The sequence below is a fragment of the Haliotis rubra genome, unplaced genomic scaffold (assembly GCF_003918875.1).
Source record: "Haliotis rubra isolate DU_JTF1 unplaced genomic scaffold, ASM391887v1 Scf52, whole genome shotgun sequence".
Lineage (NCBI taxonomy): Eukaryota > Metazoa > Mollusca > Gastropoda > Lepetellida > Haliotidae > Haliotis > Haliotis rubra.
The window spans coordinates 248,292-269,242 of NW_025767213.1; the positions used below are offsets into that span (position 1 = coordinate 248,292).

The 20,951-nt window shown below is 43.1% G+C and overlaps 2 protein-coding genes across 9 annotated transcripts in view; one reads left to right on the forward strand and one right to left on the reverse strand.

The window, feature by feature from the left end:
* The window catches only part of LOC124292494, a 73,987-nt gene that overhangs the window by 43,419 nt on the left and 9,617 nt on the right, over positions 1 to 20,951 (reverse strand). For 2 of the 8 annotated variants that reach the window (XM_046729596.1, XM_046729585.1), the window contains exons 1-2: positions 14,392 to 14,519; positions 12,324 to 12,637 (exon numbers count right to left, since the gene is read on the reverse strand). The gene's annotated coding sequence lies outside the window, so the exon portion shown is untranslated. Of the gene's footprint in view, positions 1 to 12,323; positions 12,638 to 12,907; positions 12,974 to 13,256; positions 13,282 to 14,391; positions 14,520 to 14,555; positions 14,612 to 20,951 lie in introns of those variants that run through there. The other 6 variants (XM_046729586.1, XM_046729589.1, XM_046729591.1 and 3 more) reach the window with 6 other exon arrangements.
* Positions 4,498 to 5,955, forward strand: LOC124292561 (putative uncharacterized protein DDB_G0286901). Its single transcript, XM_046729701.1, has one exon. The coding sequence runs from the start codon at positions 4,498 to 4,500 to the stop codon at positions 5,953 to 5,955; it is 1,458 nt and encodes a 485-aa protein (XP_046585657.1).

The window sequence follows — 20,951 nt, forward strand, 5'->3', positions numbered from 1 at the left end:
CGTCTATTGAGGAGCGCGATGCTGTGGGTTGCCGTGGCCCAACATACAATACAAACAAACAGAGAGGCATGTTTGTACGTTATGGCGTTCAACTGAAGAACCAGTCAGGCGTGTCCGTGTGCGTGTACAGATTGCATTGATATAATTTGGATGGTTTCATTCTGGAGCAGTACAAAATACCTGTGTACAGAGGACTGAAGTTGATAGCGTGGTATGAATGCGATTCGAGACATCTTCACGGCAACACATCAGTTTCCACTTGGTCTAGGGAGTGGGATAGGATTGTCTCTTGTGAAAGGTGAACAGCGTGGGGTTCATTGGTCCTGCTGAGAGCCCACAGTACTTGGATGGGTAATATCAGTTATAGGGTTCAACACTATCTGTCAGTAAACAGCGAAAGTTGAGGACGACATTAAGGGGTTGAACGACCGTCTCTCCAAGGTCAAGGAACACTTTTACAATGAGGGGCGGTGGGGTAGCCTAGTGGTTAAAGCGTTCGCTCGTCACGCCGAAGACCTGGGTTCGATTCCCCACATGGGTACAATGTGTGAAGCCCATTTCTGGTGTTCCCCGCTGTGATATGGCTGGAATATTGCTAAAAGCGGAGTAAAAGTAAACTCACTCACTCACTTTTACAATGAATACACAAATGGTTAGGGGGGCTTCACACTACATCCGATTTTTCTTTCCTTGCGTGGGGCGGTGGGGTAGCCTAGTGGTTAAGGCGTTCGCCCCTCACGCCTTTCTATTTCTTACCTGCCATATCTCTCATTGGGGCGGGGCGGTGGGGTAGCCTAGTGGTTAAGGCGTTCGCCCCTCACGCCGAAGATCCGGGTTCGATTCCCCACATGGGTACAATGTGTGATTCCCATTTCTGGTGTCCCCCGCAGTGATATTGCTGGAATATTGCTAAAAGGGGCGTAAAAATAAAACTCACTCACTCACTCTTGCGTTGCGTCATGCGTTGCGTCCAAAAAAACGCATTAAGTTACTTTATCATATGTCATTCACATTACGTCCAAATTGTGAATGCGTTGCGATGCGATGCGATGAAAATAGTTCCTGCACCTATTTTGTACGCATCGCATTGGAAAACGCATGGGAATTCCTTTGATGACGTAATATATTTACATGTGCTCAAGGGTGTTTCCCCACCTCGTGGCAGCAATCAGGTACGTTCTCTCTTCTCTATTCTGGCGTTTCCATTGATATCAGCGCATTTCATTTGATACACTTAGTGAATAAATATATAGTTGATAGTGTTATGTTTTCAGACATCATCAGTGTGAAGAAATCTCATAAACATGGTTGAGAAAACCCTGCTCTTTATGATAAGAGGAGTAAGGATTATCGAGATGTTGACGTCATTAATAATATCAAGACATCAATATCTCAAACTTTGGGTGTTACTGTACAAGAGGGTAAGATAAAAGATATACTAACTTGCATGGTTCCATTTTAAATCGTGAATAAAAACGCAGTTCATAAGCTGTGGAAAAACGCGTATAGTGTGCATATGAAATCGCACGGATCAACGCATGCGCCAAAATTTTCGGTCGTAGTGTGGAGCCGGCCTTATGATGATGATAACGACGACGATGGTGGTGGTGGTGGTGGGTGGTGGTGGTTACGACGGCGATGGTGGTGGTTGTAGCGGTGGTGATGATGGTGACCACAATTTGGACCAGACTGTGTCGTGACTGTAGGTCTCACACACACACCTTCTCACAATATCACCAGTGCACACAAAATGACGTGTGGTATGCGATATCAAGGGACTCGAACCCGGTCTCCGAGTGACACACCAAACCACAGGACCACTGTCCTGAAAATCCTGACTAAATGGATCTGACTCATGGGGCGAAAATGCAGGGCTAGAAAGAGAAACAAATGAGTTGATCCTGGCCAGTAATGCTAATGTTATCAGCAGACACCGTGCACTCTTACTGTTGTGAAATCCTAATTTAAGACCGCTGCAAGGTGCTTGATGAGACATCACTATAAGACACGAGAGATCAATTCACCACCCATTGCCCAACACTGAAGCGGGAAGGAAGGGAAGGGCATTGACTAGGAACAGTCTCAAAGCGATTCATTCCTATCAACAACTCCGCAATACGTAGCCAGACGGTGATATATTCGATGACTCGTCTCAAGAATACATCAGCAAAAACAAAATTGGTTTTAGACACAAATGTGCGAGACATCTTCATTCTGGCTTTGTTCGTTTGGAAAAGGGGCAGAAGGTTACGCTACCAATAAAAACAAATATGAAGTTGGAATTGATGGTTTTCTCCATTTTGAGAAATTTCAGCAATATCACGGCGAGATATGTCCCAAATGATCGAGGGTCATACATTGGAGCGGTGGAGTGGGGTGGGGGTCGGATCTACTGCGTATGTAGCCGAGGCTTCTATTTCTTACCTGCCATATCTCTCATTGGGTTCGAACCCAAAACTAGCGGATCCATCCGCATGTGCGAACAAGGCCATTTCATCGTTGTGAAGTATATAGTACAGTGGTTAATGCCCACCCATCAAATTTAAAAGAATATCAACACAGGGTATCAACATAGTTACATCTCTGTTTTTTCACCCGTGAAGATCCGGGTTAGAATTGATCTTCGGTAACCCATGCTTGTCGTAAGAGGCGACTAACGGGATCGGGTGGTCAGGCTCGCTGACTTTGTTGACACATGTCATCGTATCCCAATTGCGCAGACCGATGCGCATGCTTGTTGATCACTGGATTGTCTGCTCCAGACTCGACTATTTACAGACCTTCGCCATATAGCTGGAATATTGAAGAGTGCGGTGTAAAACTAAACTCACTCACTCTGTTTTGTCATCCTGGTGCAAGCCCCTGGAATCCCCACAGACTTGTTCACTTTTACTGTATAAACGTTCTCCATAGGTTTCGTTTAAACGCAAATCACGATGTCATTCTTCTCCTCTTCTAACCGATGAGCGCCCTTTTTGCTCCACTTCACAATGAATCAGCAGACTACGACTGCGATAGTGGGGATGAAGACGGCCGTCCACGTCATCCCCGATACCTGTTACACAGGGTCAGAGGTGACGCGACCGAGGAGAAAGCCTACGCTGTCATAAATATAAAATTCAAGTTCTCACCACTCGCCATTGTTTGCTAAGAGTTACCATCCTGCTCAGGGTATTTGAATTTGTAATGCTCGCACGGATAATAAAATGCGGCATGTTTCATTCGAAAGTCACGCTGACCGTGGAAGAGCGTTACAAAATATGCCACATAGCGCCATGAGGAGGTATTGAACATAATGGCCCGCTATATGGGGAGATTTGCTGTGAACATTCTACGCAAATAATGTTGAAGTCCCCACTTGGAATGTTAGCTGTGTTTCGAGGTCGGTGTCCCATCAAAGCGAATACCCTTTAATTATGTATGTACTTTCGCACGACCAGATTTGAAAGCGATGGCTTATTCATGGCCAGAAATTGTGAGAATTTGGCTGTAGAAGTCTTTGTAATTATTACGCTTGGGTGGAAAAAAGCCATAATATAGAGCAGTTAACATAGGTTCAACCCGCTACAGGATTCCCTTCAGATTCCAGCTAGTCACTCAATGTGTTGCCAACACGAGGGTGGGATAACTGAGCCACAACTACCAACATATCAACAACACTCACTGATGTGGTAAACATCAACAACATGGTCGACAACATGGTCGGTGTCAACACAAACAGCACCAACAATATTGACAGCGTGAACCCAAACAGCGTAAACAACTTGGTCGGCGTGAACACAAACAGCGTTAACAACATGGACGGCGTCAGCACAAACAGCGTTAACAACATGGTCGGCGTCAACACAAACAGCGTTAACAGCATGTTTGGGGCGTCAACACAAACAGCGCTAACAACATGGTCGGCATCAACACAAACAGCGTTAACAACATGGACGGCGTCAACACAAACAGCGCTAACAACATGGTCGGCGTCAACACAAACAGCGCTAACAACATGGTCGGCATCAACACAAACAGCGCTAACAACATGGTCGGCGTAAACACACACAGCGTTAACAACATGGTCGGCGTCAACACAAACAGCGTTAACAACATGGTCGGCGTCAACACACACAGCGTTAACAACATGGTCAGCGTCAACACAAACAGCGCTAACAACATGGTCGGCGTCAACACAAACAGCGCTAACAACATGGTCGGCATCAACACAAACAGCGTTAACAACATGGTCGGCGTCAACACAAACAGCGCTAACAACATGGTCGGCGTCAACACAAACAGCACCAATAACAACATGGTCGGCGTCAACACAAACAGCGCTAACAACATGGTCGGCGTCAACACAAACAGCGCTAACAACATGGTCGGCATCAACACAAACAGCGCTAACAACATGGTCGGCGTCAGCACAAACAGCGTTAACAACATGGTCGGCGTCAACACAAACAGCGTTAACAGCATGTTTGGGGCGTCAACACAAACAGCGCTAACAACATGGTCGGCATCAACACAAACAGCGTTAACAACATGGACGGCGTCAACACAAACAGCAACCACAACATAGTCGGCGTCTACACAAACAGCGCTAACAACATGGTCGGCGTCAACACAAACAGCGCTAACAACATGGTCGGCGTCAACACAAACAGCGTTAACAACATGGTCGGCGTCAACACAAACAGCGTTAACAACATGGTCGGCGTCAACACACACAGCACCAATAAAACTGACAGCGTCAACACAAACAGCGCTAACAACATAGTCGGCGTCAACACAAACAGCGCTAACAACATGGTCGGCATCAACACAAACAGCGTTAACAACATGGTCGGCGTCAACACAAACAGCGCTAACAACATGGTCGGCATCAACACAAACAGCGCTAACAACATGGTCGGCATCAACACAAACAGCGTTAACAACATGGTCGGCGTCAACACAAACAGCGCTAACAACATGGTCGGCATCAACACAAACAGCGTTAACAACATGGACGGCGTCAACACAAACAGCGTTAACAACATGGTCGGCGTCAACACAAACAGCACCAATAACATGGTCAGCGTCAACACAAACAGCGTTAACAACATAGTCGGCGTCAACACAAACAGCGTTAACAACATGGTCGGCGTCAACACAAACAGCGTTAACAACATGGTCGGCGTCAACACAAACAGTGTTAACAACATGGTCGGCGTGAACACAAACAGCGCTAACAACATAGTCGGCGTGAACACAAACAGCGCTAACAACATGGTCGGCATCAACACAAACAGCGCTAACAACATGGTCGGCGTCAACACAAACAGCGCTAACAACATCGTCGGCGTCAACACAAACATTGTTAACAACATGGTCGGCGCCAACACAAACAGCGTTAACAACATGGTCAGCGTCAACACAAACAGCGCTAACAACATGGTCGGCGTCAACACAAACAGCACCAATAAATTTGACAGTGTCAACACAAACGGCATGAACATCATGGATGGCGTCAACACAAACAGCGCTAACAACATCGTCGGGGTCAACACAAACAGTGTTAACAACATGGTCGGCGCCAACACAAACAGCGTTAACAACATGGTCAGCGTCAACACAAACAGCGCTAACAACATGGTCGGCGTCAACACAAACAGCACCAATAAATTTGACAGTGTCAACACAAACGGCATGAACATCATGGATGGCGTCAACACAAAGAACACCAACAACACTGACAGCGTCAACACAAACAGCACCAACATCATGGACAGCACAAAACACACCAAAACACTGCCAGCATCAACAATAACAACAATACCCAGCCATCAACAGCAACGACACCAACAACGTCAACACGAACATTATGTGACCAAAACAACCAACAATACCAAACAATCACAAATAACATCTTTATCAATACCAACACTGACAACAATAACAGCACACCAAACAACAGCACAAGAGTGAACAACATGGCCCGCATCACAAACTGCATGGTCATCATCACCAGTGGCCATCGATTATACAGCATCACCAAACCAGGTCCACCATCAACAACAAACACAAGAAGAACAAGAGACAACCCTTGCCCTCATCATCAGAGAGAGCCTCAAGATTGTTGAGGTGTATAATTTCTACAAGAGTAGCCGTATCTGATTTCAAGATGAATATTTAATTGTTTAGGTGATTAGATGTGGCAGAGCGTACCGTAAACCTAAACTAGAAACGTACCACAGTAGCTCCTTGGTTCGTCAATCAACCATCAGGGCTGCGATGCTTGAACTTGAGATTAGTGGTAAAGAATACGAGTGACATTCTTTTTAACATAGGCCACGGGTTAATGTTAATATTGAGTGAATGAGCCTGATTTGTTTCGTAACATCATGGTTAGTCGGATATGTAAGGAAGGTTTATAAACCGTGGTGAAACCCATGTAACGAATATGGAGCTGACAAGACCGAAATAAAATCACAGAAATGTATAATTATCTTCTCTGTGTGTGTGCGTGTGCGTGTGTGTGTGTGCGCGCGCGTGTGTGTGTGTGTGTGTGTGCGTGAAGGAGAGGGGAGAGAAAGAAATAAAATGTGATCGAAAAGCAAGTCAGAACAGTTCTTAATTTCAACCTAGAACTAAGGTACAATATATAACAAGTTTTATGGAAACAACTTCTTTATTTTCGTGAGTGCGACGTTTCGATACAGATTCTTGTACCGTTGTCAAGCAAGAGTGATACATGAAGTGTAGGAGCTGCATATATATACTGTATATAACAATGAAACAACATAATAGACAAAGGAAACAACATAATTGCCATGATTGGCTAAGCAGTAAGCTGATGAAGCCAGTAAGTACATAACGGATAGTGAGTGGAAGCCAGAGATGTAGTTACAATGAGATGTTTATACAATGGATGCGATGTTTATACAATAGACTGGGCTTGGTGGAGGAGTGGATCATAAGCAGATGGAATGAAGTATCCTTGGTCACGGTTGATGGTAGGCTTGTGGCGTTTGATGTGAATGGCTTCTGTGAGCTTGCGTTTAGTGAAGTCCGTTTGGTTGTTGGCGAGAATGGTAATGTCGGACCACTCTATTTGATGATTGGGGTTGGCTTTGATGTGGTCAGAGATAGCTGATTTGGTGTCGGAATTAGCAACAGAGGTGCGATGTTCTTTGACTCGGGTGTTGATGGGTCGGGATGTTTCACCTATGTAGCATTGTCCACAATCACAGTCTATTTTGTAAATAACACATTTCGGGTTGTTGTTGTTGACGGTGGGTTGTTTTCTTCCGTTGGCATGGAGGAGGTTGTTGAGGCTGGAGGACGCTGAGAAGGTAGTGTCTATTCCTGCCTGTTGTTTCAGGAGTCGGCTGATTTGGTGTGATGGTTTACCAATGTAGGGAATGGATATCTTGATGGGGGCTGATTCTAGTTTAGACCTTTTGGCAGGAGGTGAAAGCGTTGCTTCGATGGTTCTGTTGACTATTTCAGGTGGGTAGTGGTTGCGTTCCACAAAGACTTTCCTCAGGTGTTCAATTTCTTCCTGTAGGTTTGTTGAGCAGATGTTTTGGCTCTTCTGGTCAATGTAGAGATGACGCCGGTCTTGACTTTAGGTGGGTGGTTGGAGTTGTAGTGGATGTATTGATCCGTATGAGTTGGTTTTCTGTACACGGAGGTCTGGAGTTGGTTGCAGGAGGTGCGGGACACAAGGACATCAAGGAAAGGTAGTTGGTTGTTCTGCTCTGTTTCAATGGTGAATTTGATGCGGGGATGTTGGCTGTTGAGATGGGCGAGGAGCTGCTTTGGATCTTGCTGAGGTTGGAGGACGACGAAGGTGTCATCCACTTTGCGGTACCAGCAGGACGGTTTGAAGGGTGCAGTTTCTAGGGCCTTCTCTTCCAGGTCGGCCATGTAAATTTCTGTTAGGATGGGGGATAGTGGGGAGCCCATGGGAAGTCCGTGGATTTGCTCATAGATGGCATCGCCCCAGGTGAAGTAGGTGGAGTTGATGCAGGCGGAGGTGAGGCTGATGATAGAGTCGGTAGAGAGGCTGGTGTTGAGGGGTTGTTGGAGGTTGTCAATTCTGTGACGTAGTGCTTGAAGGGCTTCATCCCGAGGTACATTGGTGAATAGGTCCACAACGTCGTAGCTGATGATTGGACCTGGGTTGGTGATGTCACGGATCTTGGAGCAGAAGTCAGTTGAATCATTGATGAAGGAGTTGGCAGATTTACCTACAAACCTACAGGAAGAAATTGAACACCTGAGGAAAGTCTTTGTGGAACGCAACCACTACCCACCTGAAATAGTCAACAGAACCATCGAAGCAACGCTTTCACCTCCTGCCAAAAGGTCTAAACTAGAATCAGCCCCCATCAAGATATCCATTCCCTACATTGGTAAACCATCACACCAAATCAGCCGACTCCTGAAACAACAGGCAGGAATAGACACTACCTTCTCAGCGTCCTCCAGCCTCAACAACCTCCTCCATGCCAACGGAAGAAAACAACCCACCGTCAACAACAACAACCCGAAATGTGTTATTTACAAAATAGACTGCGATTGTGGACAATGCTACATAGGTGAAACATCCCGACCCATCAACACCCGAGTCAAAGAACATCGCACCTCTGTTGCTAATTCCGACACCAAATCAGCTATCTCTGACCACATCAAAGCCAACCCCAATCATCAAATAGAGTGGTCCGACATTACCATTCTCGCCAACAACCAAATGGACTTCACTAAACGCAAGCTCACAGAAGCCATTCACATCAAACGCCACAAGCCTACCATCAACCGTGACCAAGGATACTTCATTCCATCTGCTTATGATCCACTCCTCCACCAAGCCCAGTCTATTGTATAAACATCGCATCCATTGTATAAACATCTCATTGTAACTACATCTCTGGCTTCCACTCACTATCCTTTATGTACTTACTGGCTTCATCAGCTTACTGCTTAGCCAATCATGGCAATTATGTTGTTTCCTTTGTCTATTATGTTGTTTCATTGTTATATACAGTATATATATGCAGCTCCTACACTTCATGTATCACTCTTGCTTGACAACGGTACAAGAATCTGTATCGAAACGTCGCACTCACGAAAATAAAGAAGTTGTTATCCATAAAACTTGTTATATATTGTACGTCTCAACTTCTAAAATGCCACTCAAACAAGTTAGAACTAAGGTAGTCTAGAATTGCCCAGTCATTATAAACTTCTGTTGGGCTCCTCTACATATTTTTTCGCTTGGTGACAGACTACGTGCTGGCAAACCTGGAACAGTCAGTGTGTCACTGTCTGGAGTTTGAAACCACGACCATAGGTTTCTTGCACGTTAAAGGGACACAACTCTGCATGTCGAATTGCCCGGGCCCGCTTAATGGTGAACGTATTTGCCCGACAGTCTCTGTTTGTCTCTTCATCAGTATGTCACAGTCTGACGTTGGTACAAGGCGTGACATCAGTGTGCGTCTCGACACACTGCTGTTTCACGAGAATCATGACACAAGGTGTCACGGCGCACAAATCTCTGACGTCACACCCCGAGCGTGACAGCACAATATGGACATTCTGTCTGCAACGTGTAAAGTTCACAGTAGCATATCAGTTCAAACAGGTAACCTTCAGCCACTACTTTTGTATCGCAAACAATGTTGATTGGAAGCGAAGCCGTGATGTCCTAGCCAGGCCAAGCGTTAAGGTCGTGCATTCTTCCAGGTAACTATTCCTCAGTTACACAACCTTACGTGACACGCCGAGGATTCGGTCTTGGAGGAATGTGCACGTTGTGACGTCACGACTTATTGTGTACTTTGTCATTGCGGGAAAATGAACGACTTGTTGTCAAACCCTGAACATGACTTCAACAAATAAATGTTCTGACACATTCTGATGTCACTCATTCGCCCGACGACGACCATTTAAGCTCTCTGGAGATGTAGAAAACACATAAGAACACCTGGGTTTATATTTGCAGTCACCAACCACTGTACAGCTATGTCACTGGTGATTGTAACTAGTAACTAACTGCCTCTGGTCGAGGACAACCAGGGGGGACAGCATGAAAAACGAGCTCTGATTTCGGAGTTAAGAATCGTACCGCCACATCACGCACTGACAAGGGGCCGAGTTGGGTGCTTTGGTATGGAGATATCTACAATGTATTTCTTCATGGATAGATGTAAAAGCAGATATTTCTTAACCAAAACTAAACTGTGAGCCCAGATATTTTCAAATACCCAACAAATGAAAGTATACATTTGAATTTGGACTTAACCAAAATCATTACAAGCGTTATGAAAACGTTAGTGCTCTGACAACAGTCGCCGAAACAGTTCAGACTTAAGGTAGAAAACACAGCTGTGAGACTAGTATCACAAATACATGTACTCCTAATTTGTTTCATTTTAGCTGCCATCATGGGTGTATATTTCGTTATGCCTGGCAGTCTATAAATTAGTAAGCTCCCGAAATAAAACCTAAAAAATATAAGAAGATGATTATTCTTCGAGTCATGCTTACGTGTGTCAGCGATGAGGCTCGCAGTTTAGTCAGAAGAGGAAAACAATTTATGATACATCAATGTGACCATCATAATCATCATCATCATCATCATCATCAGAATACCGGGGTGGTGGGGTAGCCTAATGGTTAAAGCGTTGGCTCGTCACGCCGAAGACCCGGGTTCGAATCCCCACATGGGTACAATGTGTGAAGCCCATATCTGGTGTACCCCGCCGTGATGTTGCTGGAATATTGCTAAAAGCGGCGTAAAACCAAACTCAGTCGGTCATCAGAATACCAGGCAGGCCAGTCACTCCAGCAATAGTCATCAAGCCCTAGACTATGTAATCCTGGAGGCATTGGTTCAAGCATCACAGTGTTAAAGTACCAAATTACCAACAAAGCTGTTTGACTCCAGTCGTTCTCCTTATGTCACGCTTATTCAAGCTGTATCTACTCAACAAACTACAGCAACACATTGTTAACCGATCACGTGCAGACCATAAACACATCAGTCTGTCGCAGTATATCCTTGATTGAATGCGGGTCGTACAAATTGCAAGATTGGCTACCGACGGATATAGGTGCTGAAGTATATACAGGAGTAGCCTTGCTCTAAGGCTGTACTGAACGCTAAGCCCATGGATGAATAGTAATTCTATCCTTTAACCAGGCAGGTCTAGACATGCGGACAGTCTGAGGACGCCAGTCTGTTATGTCTGTGGTTTTATCATTTAAACTATTAGTGATTACCTTAGAGACTTGTGAAAGTCTAATACAGGCGTTCAACTTGAGTGTAACGGTGGCTTCTGTGGCCTACTGGATTAACCATCTGTCCAGAGAACAGAAGGTCGGGGTTCATACCCTGGCTGCGTCAAACCGAAAAACCTTGAAATATGGTACTTAATATTTCCCTGCCTGACGTTCAAGGTTAAGGAGATAAAACAAGGACTCGGAGTTAATGTTATGACTGTGGTATCAAAAGCGGGACGGTGGAGTACTTAGCCTAGTAGTTAAAGCGTTTGCTCGTCTCGCCGAAGACCCGTGTTCGATGCCCACATTGGTGCAATGCGTTAAACCTATTTTTGGTGTCACCCGACATTATTTTACTGGAAAATTGCTAAAGACGATGTAAAACCATACTCACTCACTCACTGCGGCATGGGATTTTGAGTGGGCAAACATTATGAAACCGGCATTGTCCATACCAGTACAAACAGCAGCACACATGAAAGCACTTAAGAAGCGCAGTAATCTTGTAAATCAATTTCCGTTCCCATCTAATGAATGTACCATCTTGTACGTGATGTACCTTCAAATGTCTTTCATTGTTCAGTTGTATGAAACCCTAGTCTCTCGTACAGACCCTGAAGCAAATATATCCAAGAAAGCCCATGCAAGTCTAGAAAATGTGGCAAGTCTAGATTTCTTCAGAAGAAAGTCTCAGGGCTCCTTTTCATTATATATATATTTTTTACTATGAACGTTTTTTCCAGTAAAATAGGTTCATTTCAGAGACTAGTTGTTAGTCTATATGAAACCCCTGATCGCAATGTTATATCGGTGTCATACATGAATGCATGTCAGGGCCCCGTTCTCAAAGCCAGCTTAGTGCCAAGACGATCCCAGCTCCCACATCTTAACCCTGAATTACGGCACTAGTACAGCTAGGGTCGCTCTATGGACCTGGCCCAGTCACACAACCTATTTACAAACCCCTGTTATAACTATTTACATAATAGCCCAAAGCTGAATGTCCCATTTTCCAATGTGTTGACACTGTATTATGCACAACAGAACGAAAAATCAATACTTACTCAGTGTTAGGTAAGTAGCACCTAGTCTCCGCTGCGCACGTTAATCCAGTGTTTGTGACACAACCTCCCTATCAGCAGTCATCAACGTGAAGCCTTCCTGTTTGCAAGGAGAAGGCGGAAGAAACTTCTACACTTAGTGTGATTTTACGTTCCCCGTCACACGTCAACTGACAATTCCACGCGTTTTCCAAATGTGAGCAGTCGTTAGGGTAATAGTATCCTCATCCACAACTGCCGACTCATGCGCTTAAAGTACTTCACGGACAGGGTTTACTTGGAAACAACACTTGTACTAGAGGCTCCTGATGCTGGATCTGTAAGGAAACGAAACTGGTTACATACATGCATAGAAATTTAACCTCATTATATCTGGATTTCGTTTTAACGCTCAGTTGAACACAGTATGTGCAAGGCTTATTCATGTATACGCTCAATCATTAGCTGATGTCAGTGTCTCTTATACGACATTCACATTAAATCGAGTCTAGATAGTGTTCTCCATCGTGTTATAACGATACACGTGTCAGTTCATATGACATATATGCGGTTGTGTTTGTCTAAGGATGGTCTTCACAAAGTCATACCCTCCTGCGCGTCTCACAACGCTGAAACTGTCCTTGTTACTGACGGACATAATGATTCTTGTATAGCGTTGGGTAATCACGGTTATATGTGTGCCTGTACATGCAGGCGTCTACACTCCGCTGCTGTTACGCCATGACGACGTCTACACGGGAGGGGGTTACTGCCGGGTTAGCAACACACAGACACATTCCTACGTTACTGAACTCGTCTAACATGTCTGTACGACCAAACATGCGTGGTCTTGTATATAGACTTAGATGATGTACACACATTATGATCAAATAGAATCATTATAATAATAGGTATCATCACTATCATCATCATCATCATCATTTTCATCATTTTAACCTGTTGTGTTGCCAAATCACCGTCAAGAGCAATATCACTCGACACTAGACTGCTACACACACGTTAAGTGTGCGACCATGGTGGTTTCAGAATACGCGTGGTGTAACAGCTTTCAAATCAATGTCAAATACATCGTGAAGGTAAATATGAGAGATTTTGCTGACACGCCCACACGTCACATATCGCGTGTATGTACAGGACATTTACAGAATATATGCAATGGCAGATACTATACAGAATATATACAGAGATACCACAGAGAATATATACTGACACAACTACCACAGAGAATATATACTGTCACAAATATCACAGAGGATATATACTGTCACAAATATCACAGAGAATATATACTGACACAACTACCACAGAGAATATATACTGACACAACTACCACAGAGAATATATACTGTCACAAATATCACAGAGGATATATACTGACACAGATACCACAGAGGATATATACTAACACAGATATCACAGAGAATATATACTGACACAACTACCACAGAGAATATATACTGTCACAAATATCACAGAGGATATATACTGTCACAAATATCACAGACGATATATACTGTCACAGATACCATACAGATCATATACTGTCACAAATATCACAGAGGATATATACTGACACAAATATCACAGAGGATATATACTGACACAGATATCACAGAGAATTTATACTGTCACAAATATCACCGAGAATATATACTGTCACAAATATCACAGAGGATATATACTGACACAACTACCACAGAGAATTTATACTGTCACAAATATCACCGAGAATATATACTGTCACAAATATCACAGAGGATATATACTGACACACATATCACAGAGAATATATCCTGTTAGAGATACCATACAGAATATAAACAAAGACAGATACCATACAAATCATATATACTGCCACAGATACCACAACAAATATATACTGTCTCAGATACCATACAGATCATATACTGTCACAGATATCGCAGAAAATATATATGCTGTCACAGATACCATACCGAAGATATAATACTATATACTATGTACAGAATATATACTGCCATGTATGCTGTACGGAATATATACAGTCTTAGTCACTATGTTGATGATATCGGCTATAACGGATGACGAGCACCTCGGAGACAACGACTGACCATTCCTGGAACTAGCTACCACGTGGTCGAGACGACATCTCCAAGTAGTACGTCTCAGAACGTTTCTGGTATCACAGACGAGATATGCGTGTTCCAGGCATACCACAGAGAGTCACCTCCACTCAAATCAAACAGCAAAACTCACCTACATATGTGTATCACTCGCCTGAGCATCTCCCCAACACTGCAGACGATACCAAATGAGCAGACGATAATTTCAGTCCCCTGAAGTAGCGGCTCAGCGATTGGCTGGTCGCCGTGTGTTGTGTCATGCTCACTACGCCTACATTCCCTCGGTATTCAAACCTGTTTACAAAGCTCCGCGGGCGTTCAATACAAGACGGGTGAAGGGAACAGTATTACACAGTGGTCCTTACACGCAATATGAGATGATTAGCTGAATTAGGACGCCGGACAATGGTGCTGCCCAGTGTTCCGCTGAGTTATAACGCACGGGGTGATACTGTGAATATTGACGGTCGCTTGGCTTTTGCGGTCAATATTGTCTGAAGGGAGTACATTCGTGACCTAAACTGGGTTCAAATATTTCACAATAATGTATAATTTTCACCTGCCTTTGTGTCGGTTTGTATCATTAATAGATGTGTGTCTTCCCAATAAAGCAACTGGTCGTGACTGTCTACCCAAATGAACTGCCTGTGTGCTGCGGGCGACGTTATTCACCAATGATGAATAGGTTACGTTGTGAAAGGCAGACACATCTTTCAATTAAAATTCTTTGTGGACCCAGGATGCTCCTCTGTTCAGTAGTTCAAGCTTGGTATCTTGAGTCTCTATCAAGCGAGATTTTGTGTCAGTCACACACAACTGATTGTGCCGCCATTGATCTATTTCACTCCACATGCACTATTTCGCCCATGTTATATTCCAAACCATTGTAGGTCGTGTTACCGCTGCGTGTCAGTTCTGTATGTTCATGTACGATGGATATTTATACACATAAATGTACACTCTGACAACAAAATTGAATGTACTGAAACGCACCTTTTAAGAGAAATGTTAAAACTAAATAGTTTAAATTAAGTAGAAGCCTTGAATCTACTCCTCGTAATATAGTAAACGAAAAAAACACAATAAAAGAGTACAACCGAAGTTTACGCCATTCAGCAGTGTGAGGCATATTGATGCTGTTTGTTACAATGAACCCCATTACGGTTATATAATTAATAACATCTTGAAAATTAAAGATGCTGATACTTGGACTGGACTCTTAAGCTGCATTGGCACAAAATCAGACGTGCCTTGTTTTGTTGCAACTAAATGCAGGGCAAAAGAAGCATACTCCTGAAAATGTGATGTGATTAATGACGTCATCTTTAATCGATTTAACGTTATGAAGGCGTGACAGACTGACAACAGTCACCGAAACATAAGTCCGTACCACATGAGTGATATGCCCATCACATACACCACCATTGTATAACCGTTTTTTGTTTGCTGTATATTTTCCACCATCAAACATTGATGTTTGTATACTTTGTATACTTTCTGTGTATACTTTCTTTTGCCCGGCAGTGTACATCTCACATCGCGCTCTGTGAGTAGATCCAGATCCATCAGATCGGCGACAGAGGCAGTGGGAATACACTAACATCTAGTCTCTGAATTGAACATATTTTACAGAAAATACAGTGACCTAATAATGTTAATAAAACACAATATAAAGGAGCCCAGAGACTTTCTTCATTTTCAGAATCCTTTTCATTTTCAGAATGGTGATGATGATGATGATGATGATGGTGGTGATGTGATGAAGATGATGATGATGATGATGATGATGATGAGTGAGTTTAGTGATCAACAGCATGAGCATTGATCTGCGCAGTTGGGAACCGATGACAAGTGTCAACCAAGTCGGCGAGCCTGACCACCCGATCCCGTTAGTCGCCTCTTACGACAAGCATGGGTTACTGAAGGCCAATTCTAACCCGGATCTTCACGGGTTCGTGATGATGATGATGATGATGAGGAGGAGGAGGAGGAGGAGGAGGATAATAATGATCTGGATGATCTGGCGGTGGTGGTGATAACAACTATCTACATTACGTCGGGATGATGCATAAAAGCTTCCGCATAAATAACATGCACAATCAGGTTTTCAACCCCAAACCTATATATGTGCTACATGTCCACGTTATGTCCGTGTTTCGTTTTCGGTCTTAATTTGTCTCGGGAAAGGAATCTAGTACAGGGGTATTGTTTGTTTGTTTGTTTGTTTCTCGCTTTGCTTGTCTCTTGTTTCACTAAGTTATATTCCAGCTACATGGCGGCGATCTGAAAATAGTCAGGTCTGGACCAGACAATTTAGGGATTAGCATCATCAGCATCGATCTACGCATTTAGGATACGGTGACAAACTTGACAAACAAGTCTTGCCAACCCCATACTCTTAGCCGACCCCTCCGAAACCATGGGTTGCTGATGACCAATTCTGACCCGGATGATAGTAAACTGTTATTGAACCTCAGTGGTACACTGCAAATCGGACAATCTGGAGTTGGACCGACATTTACTCGCAATCTCTGAAATTACAATCATTTTTAGATTTTTTTAAAATTATATCTAATATGTGCAAAAGAGTGAGTAAGTATAGTTTTACGCCGCTTTTAGCAATATTCCAGCAATATCACGGCAGGGGACACCAGAAATGGGCTTTACACATGGTTCCCATGTAGGGAATCGAACCTGGTCTTCAGCGTGACGAGCCAACGATTTAACCACAAGGCCACCCACCGCCCCCGTGAGAAAGAAGGAGTGCTGAGAATATGTCATTTTCAGAAGGGTAAACACATGGATATCTTTCTTGCTGGGTAAATATATGACACGTGTAAACAATACATATATCACACAACTAAACAAAATATATATCACATGTGTAAACATGTATATCACATATATAAACAATACATATATAACACGTGTTAGCAATTCATATATCCTCTTGTCCTGTATAACACTGCAAACTTCAGTTGTAGGGTATACAAGATCAACTCCAACAGCAGGTGATTGGGTTAAGTGTTTACATGTGCTAGAGAGATTAAACATGTTGACGATTATGTCATTGATGCTGTTCAATACCCGGGATCGGAGACCCTAAAACAAGTGATGTTCTGAACAAATAATGATTGGGTGAAGTGTTTACACTTTGTATAAAGATTAGGGATAAGGAGATATTATGCCACTTTTTCAATGTCCACAATAGAATAAAACTAAATAGCTCCTAAACCTGTTTGTTTCTTTAAGCGATCATTGCCCAGAAACTCTCCAGCTACACAATGAATACAAGACCTCATTATTCGAAATCGAACAGTATAAAGAGGTTAACGCCAAACAAAGTATCAGGTTAATCGGTTCATAACGTGAGCATGATCTACAAACAATAAAATCGCATGCGCAGTTCCACAATGTAACCAGTCATTCCCTTAAGCACGTGACGTCATGACCCGATTATAGATGGAGCCAGTTGACAGTAAGTTGTTACACCTGAATACACACTACTGTAAGCTAGCTTTTATGGGGTTACCTCACTCCATTTCCCCCTTGTAATTCAGGCCTACATCTCAACCATGTTTTCAACATAAAAACTTTTACAGCTGGGCTTTAGACTTGCCACGTGTCCCAATAAACACCCTTCCCCGTGACATAAGATCCTGTGAAGATGGCGATTTACCAGGAGAGGTTACACGCTCATTACACTCACAGTTTAAAGGGTTCACTGTCTATTTTCACAGATGTTTGTGATTGCGTCAATTACATTTTAGCATGCAAGATGTCGGCCCGCGGTTGAATGGAAGAGCAACAATATCATCGACGGCAAACCATCTACTTTTCATCAGATCTTCAGCTTACAGACACAGCGAAGGTCAAACAAACGGTGACGCTTGTCTAGTGTATTAGGTCTATAAAACAGAAGAATTATATGTTTACATACATTTTGGTACAAATGTGTATTGTTTAGATATTTAAGTAGACACGGTCATGTGACATACGCACAAACAGAAAGGAATGTATATATTTAAATGATTCCGTATGTGTTGAACATGCATGTATTCACTTAATGTTAGAAACATGTAAAGCGGAGCATTCTTATAAATCTCTAACGAGACATCTATTTATATGTTATAAACAATGTTATTAATGATACAACGATTGCAGTTGTCACCGACCGAGCAGCCACGTGTTGTAAGAGGCGACTAACGGAATCGGGTGGTCAGGCTCACTGACTTATTTGACACATGTCGTCGGTTCCCAATTGCGAGGATTGATGCTCATGATGTCAATCACTGGATTGTCTGGTCCAGATTCAATTATTTGTAGACCGACTCATATAGTTGTAATATTACTGAATGCGGCGTTAATAAAAAAATAAACAAACAACAACAACAAAGTAGCCACGACACTATACAATCCTATAATCATATCAACACTTAGCCTTGCTCCGAGGCTATACTGAATGCTAAGCCCATGTATGTATAGTATTTATTTCTAAGGACGCCAGTCTATTAGATGGACAATGTGTTAATTTTTATTGATAATTTTTCGAAATTATCCTTTAAACGTATTTGATTATTACCTTCGAGACTTGTGCAAGTTTATCAACACCCTATTTGGGGACTGAGAGTACTGGATGTAAGTTGTTGAGGATATGAACCTGTACCAGCAACCAGATGTTCGGTCCCCTAGGTGACGTGACACACACGGACGCCATGTCGTCACGGGGGGCTAAGTGGAAGTCAAGAGGATAACACGACACGTGAGAAACACGTGGAAGACGTGAAGAGTCTATTATACAAGATAAGGTCATGAAGGATGCTTTTGTGAATCTGGGACGGCATCACGAAACGGCCAATAATACAGACGGCATGTACAAAAATCTAAAACGATTAAATGATTGTCAAGTGTAGATTTCTTCAGTATCAAGAACATGATCTAAAATGAAAAGCTTCCCTGGTTAGTTTGCAATAATAGAAGACATGATTTAAACACAATTTAACATACTAAACTATTACAGTTGGAGACTGAAATATTAGCCGAAACGAAACTGCACAATTGATGATATCCCGCTATACATAATACATTGATAACATGTCTGTTTGTATTTTCCTGTATTCTAAGAATTATCACGGGAATTTACGTCCGTGGTGGTACAAAGTTCTTAAGAATTCTTCTTTTCATCGAAATATTCCGGTAAACTGCTGTCATTTCTCACTAAAGATCCGTACATGGCGTGCGAGAATGGTTCAGTTCAAGGACAACCACGCCCCCTGCAGATCGTCCACTTCCGGGTATGCGGCTATATGGCAAGCTAAACTACACGGCTTTGTTGTTGGTCAGAAAAGCCACGGCGGTGTTTGGAGGAATGCAGATCTAATTACTCTATTGACACGTGATGAATGATCCAATTAAGCTCCACACTCGGTCTTTGAGATGCCGATACTGTTTCTAAGTTCCCACGTTTGATGTTGCCATGCGCGCGGCTCTGATTTGTGGGAAAATATTTCATTTGTAACAGCGATTAATTATTCGTCAGGTGATGATATTCTACTTGACTTAATTATGGTGCAGAGTTTCTAAAGCTGGATCGATAGAGTTCATGTTTCGGAATTGGCAGCATCTGGAAAATCTCGTTCCAGGTCAGAATTAGGCCTCATATTATTTAGGTCACATGTTACATGTGATCAAGTAAAACAGTTACTCGAGGAAATGGAACTAATTAACTAGTAGAACCTAGTACAAGAGTCTTTCCTTAATTACGATAATTGAGGGCGTGTTCTTATTCACCGGGGTATTATTTTCTCAATTAGGAATTATTGTAGGAAGAATGTGTTGCAGAGGTTGGTGGAGCAAAACGCCTGATGTATGACTGGGTTCCGTCTTTTGTTGTCCACCTTTTTTGTTGCACTGATGATTCTTTCGACTAACATTTCCATGTAGAATCTGGGTCAGAATGGGTCAGCTTGAATGAGAGTCGGTTTGTCACAGTGTACAGCTGGTAGAAGGGTCCAGTCTCACACACACTTCGACCTGGTACCTCTTTTCATCAACCATGAAACTAAAAGTTGGACTTGATCTTCGGCAACCCATGCTTGTCTGGTGGTCAGGCTCTCTGACTCGGTTGATCGATACGTACATGTATATCAATCACTGGATTGTCTGGTCCAGACTCTTTTATTTACAGAGCACCGCAACATATAGCTGGAGTATTGCTGAGTAAAACAACAAATAGACAAACAAAGCACTGTTTAATAACTGACGAAGGCAACCCGTAAGGGCACGGTGACACACCCTATACATTTCACAACGCTATCGCAAACAGCCTTCTCTTTTAAACCAAGACATAGATTTATGGTAGTAGTTGAACTGCGGTCGAGGGCCTCACACCAATGTGAGTTGGTCGCGTGGTCATTTCAACAACCGGAACTAAACTTCCGGATCAACAACCGGATCCGTCTTCTCTCGCCATGTTGAACACGCTCTTGGACATTGACTGTATGGCCTATCCTCATTGTACAACAATAAA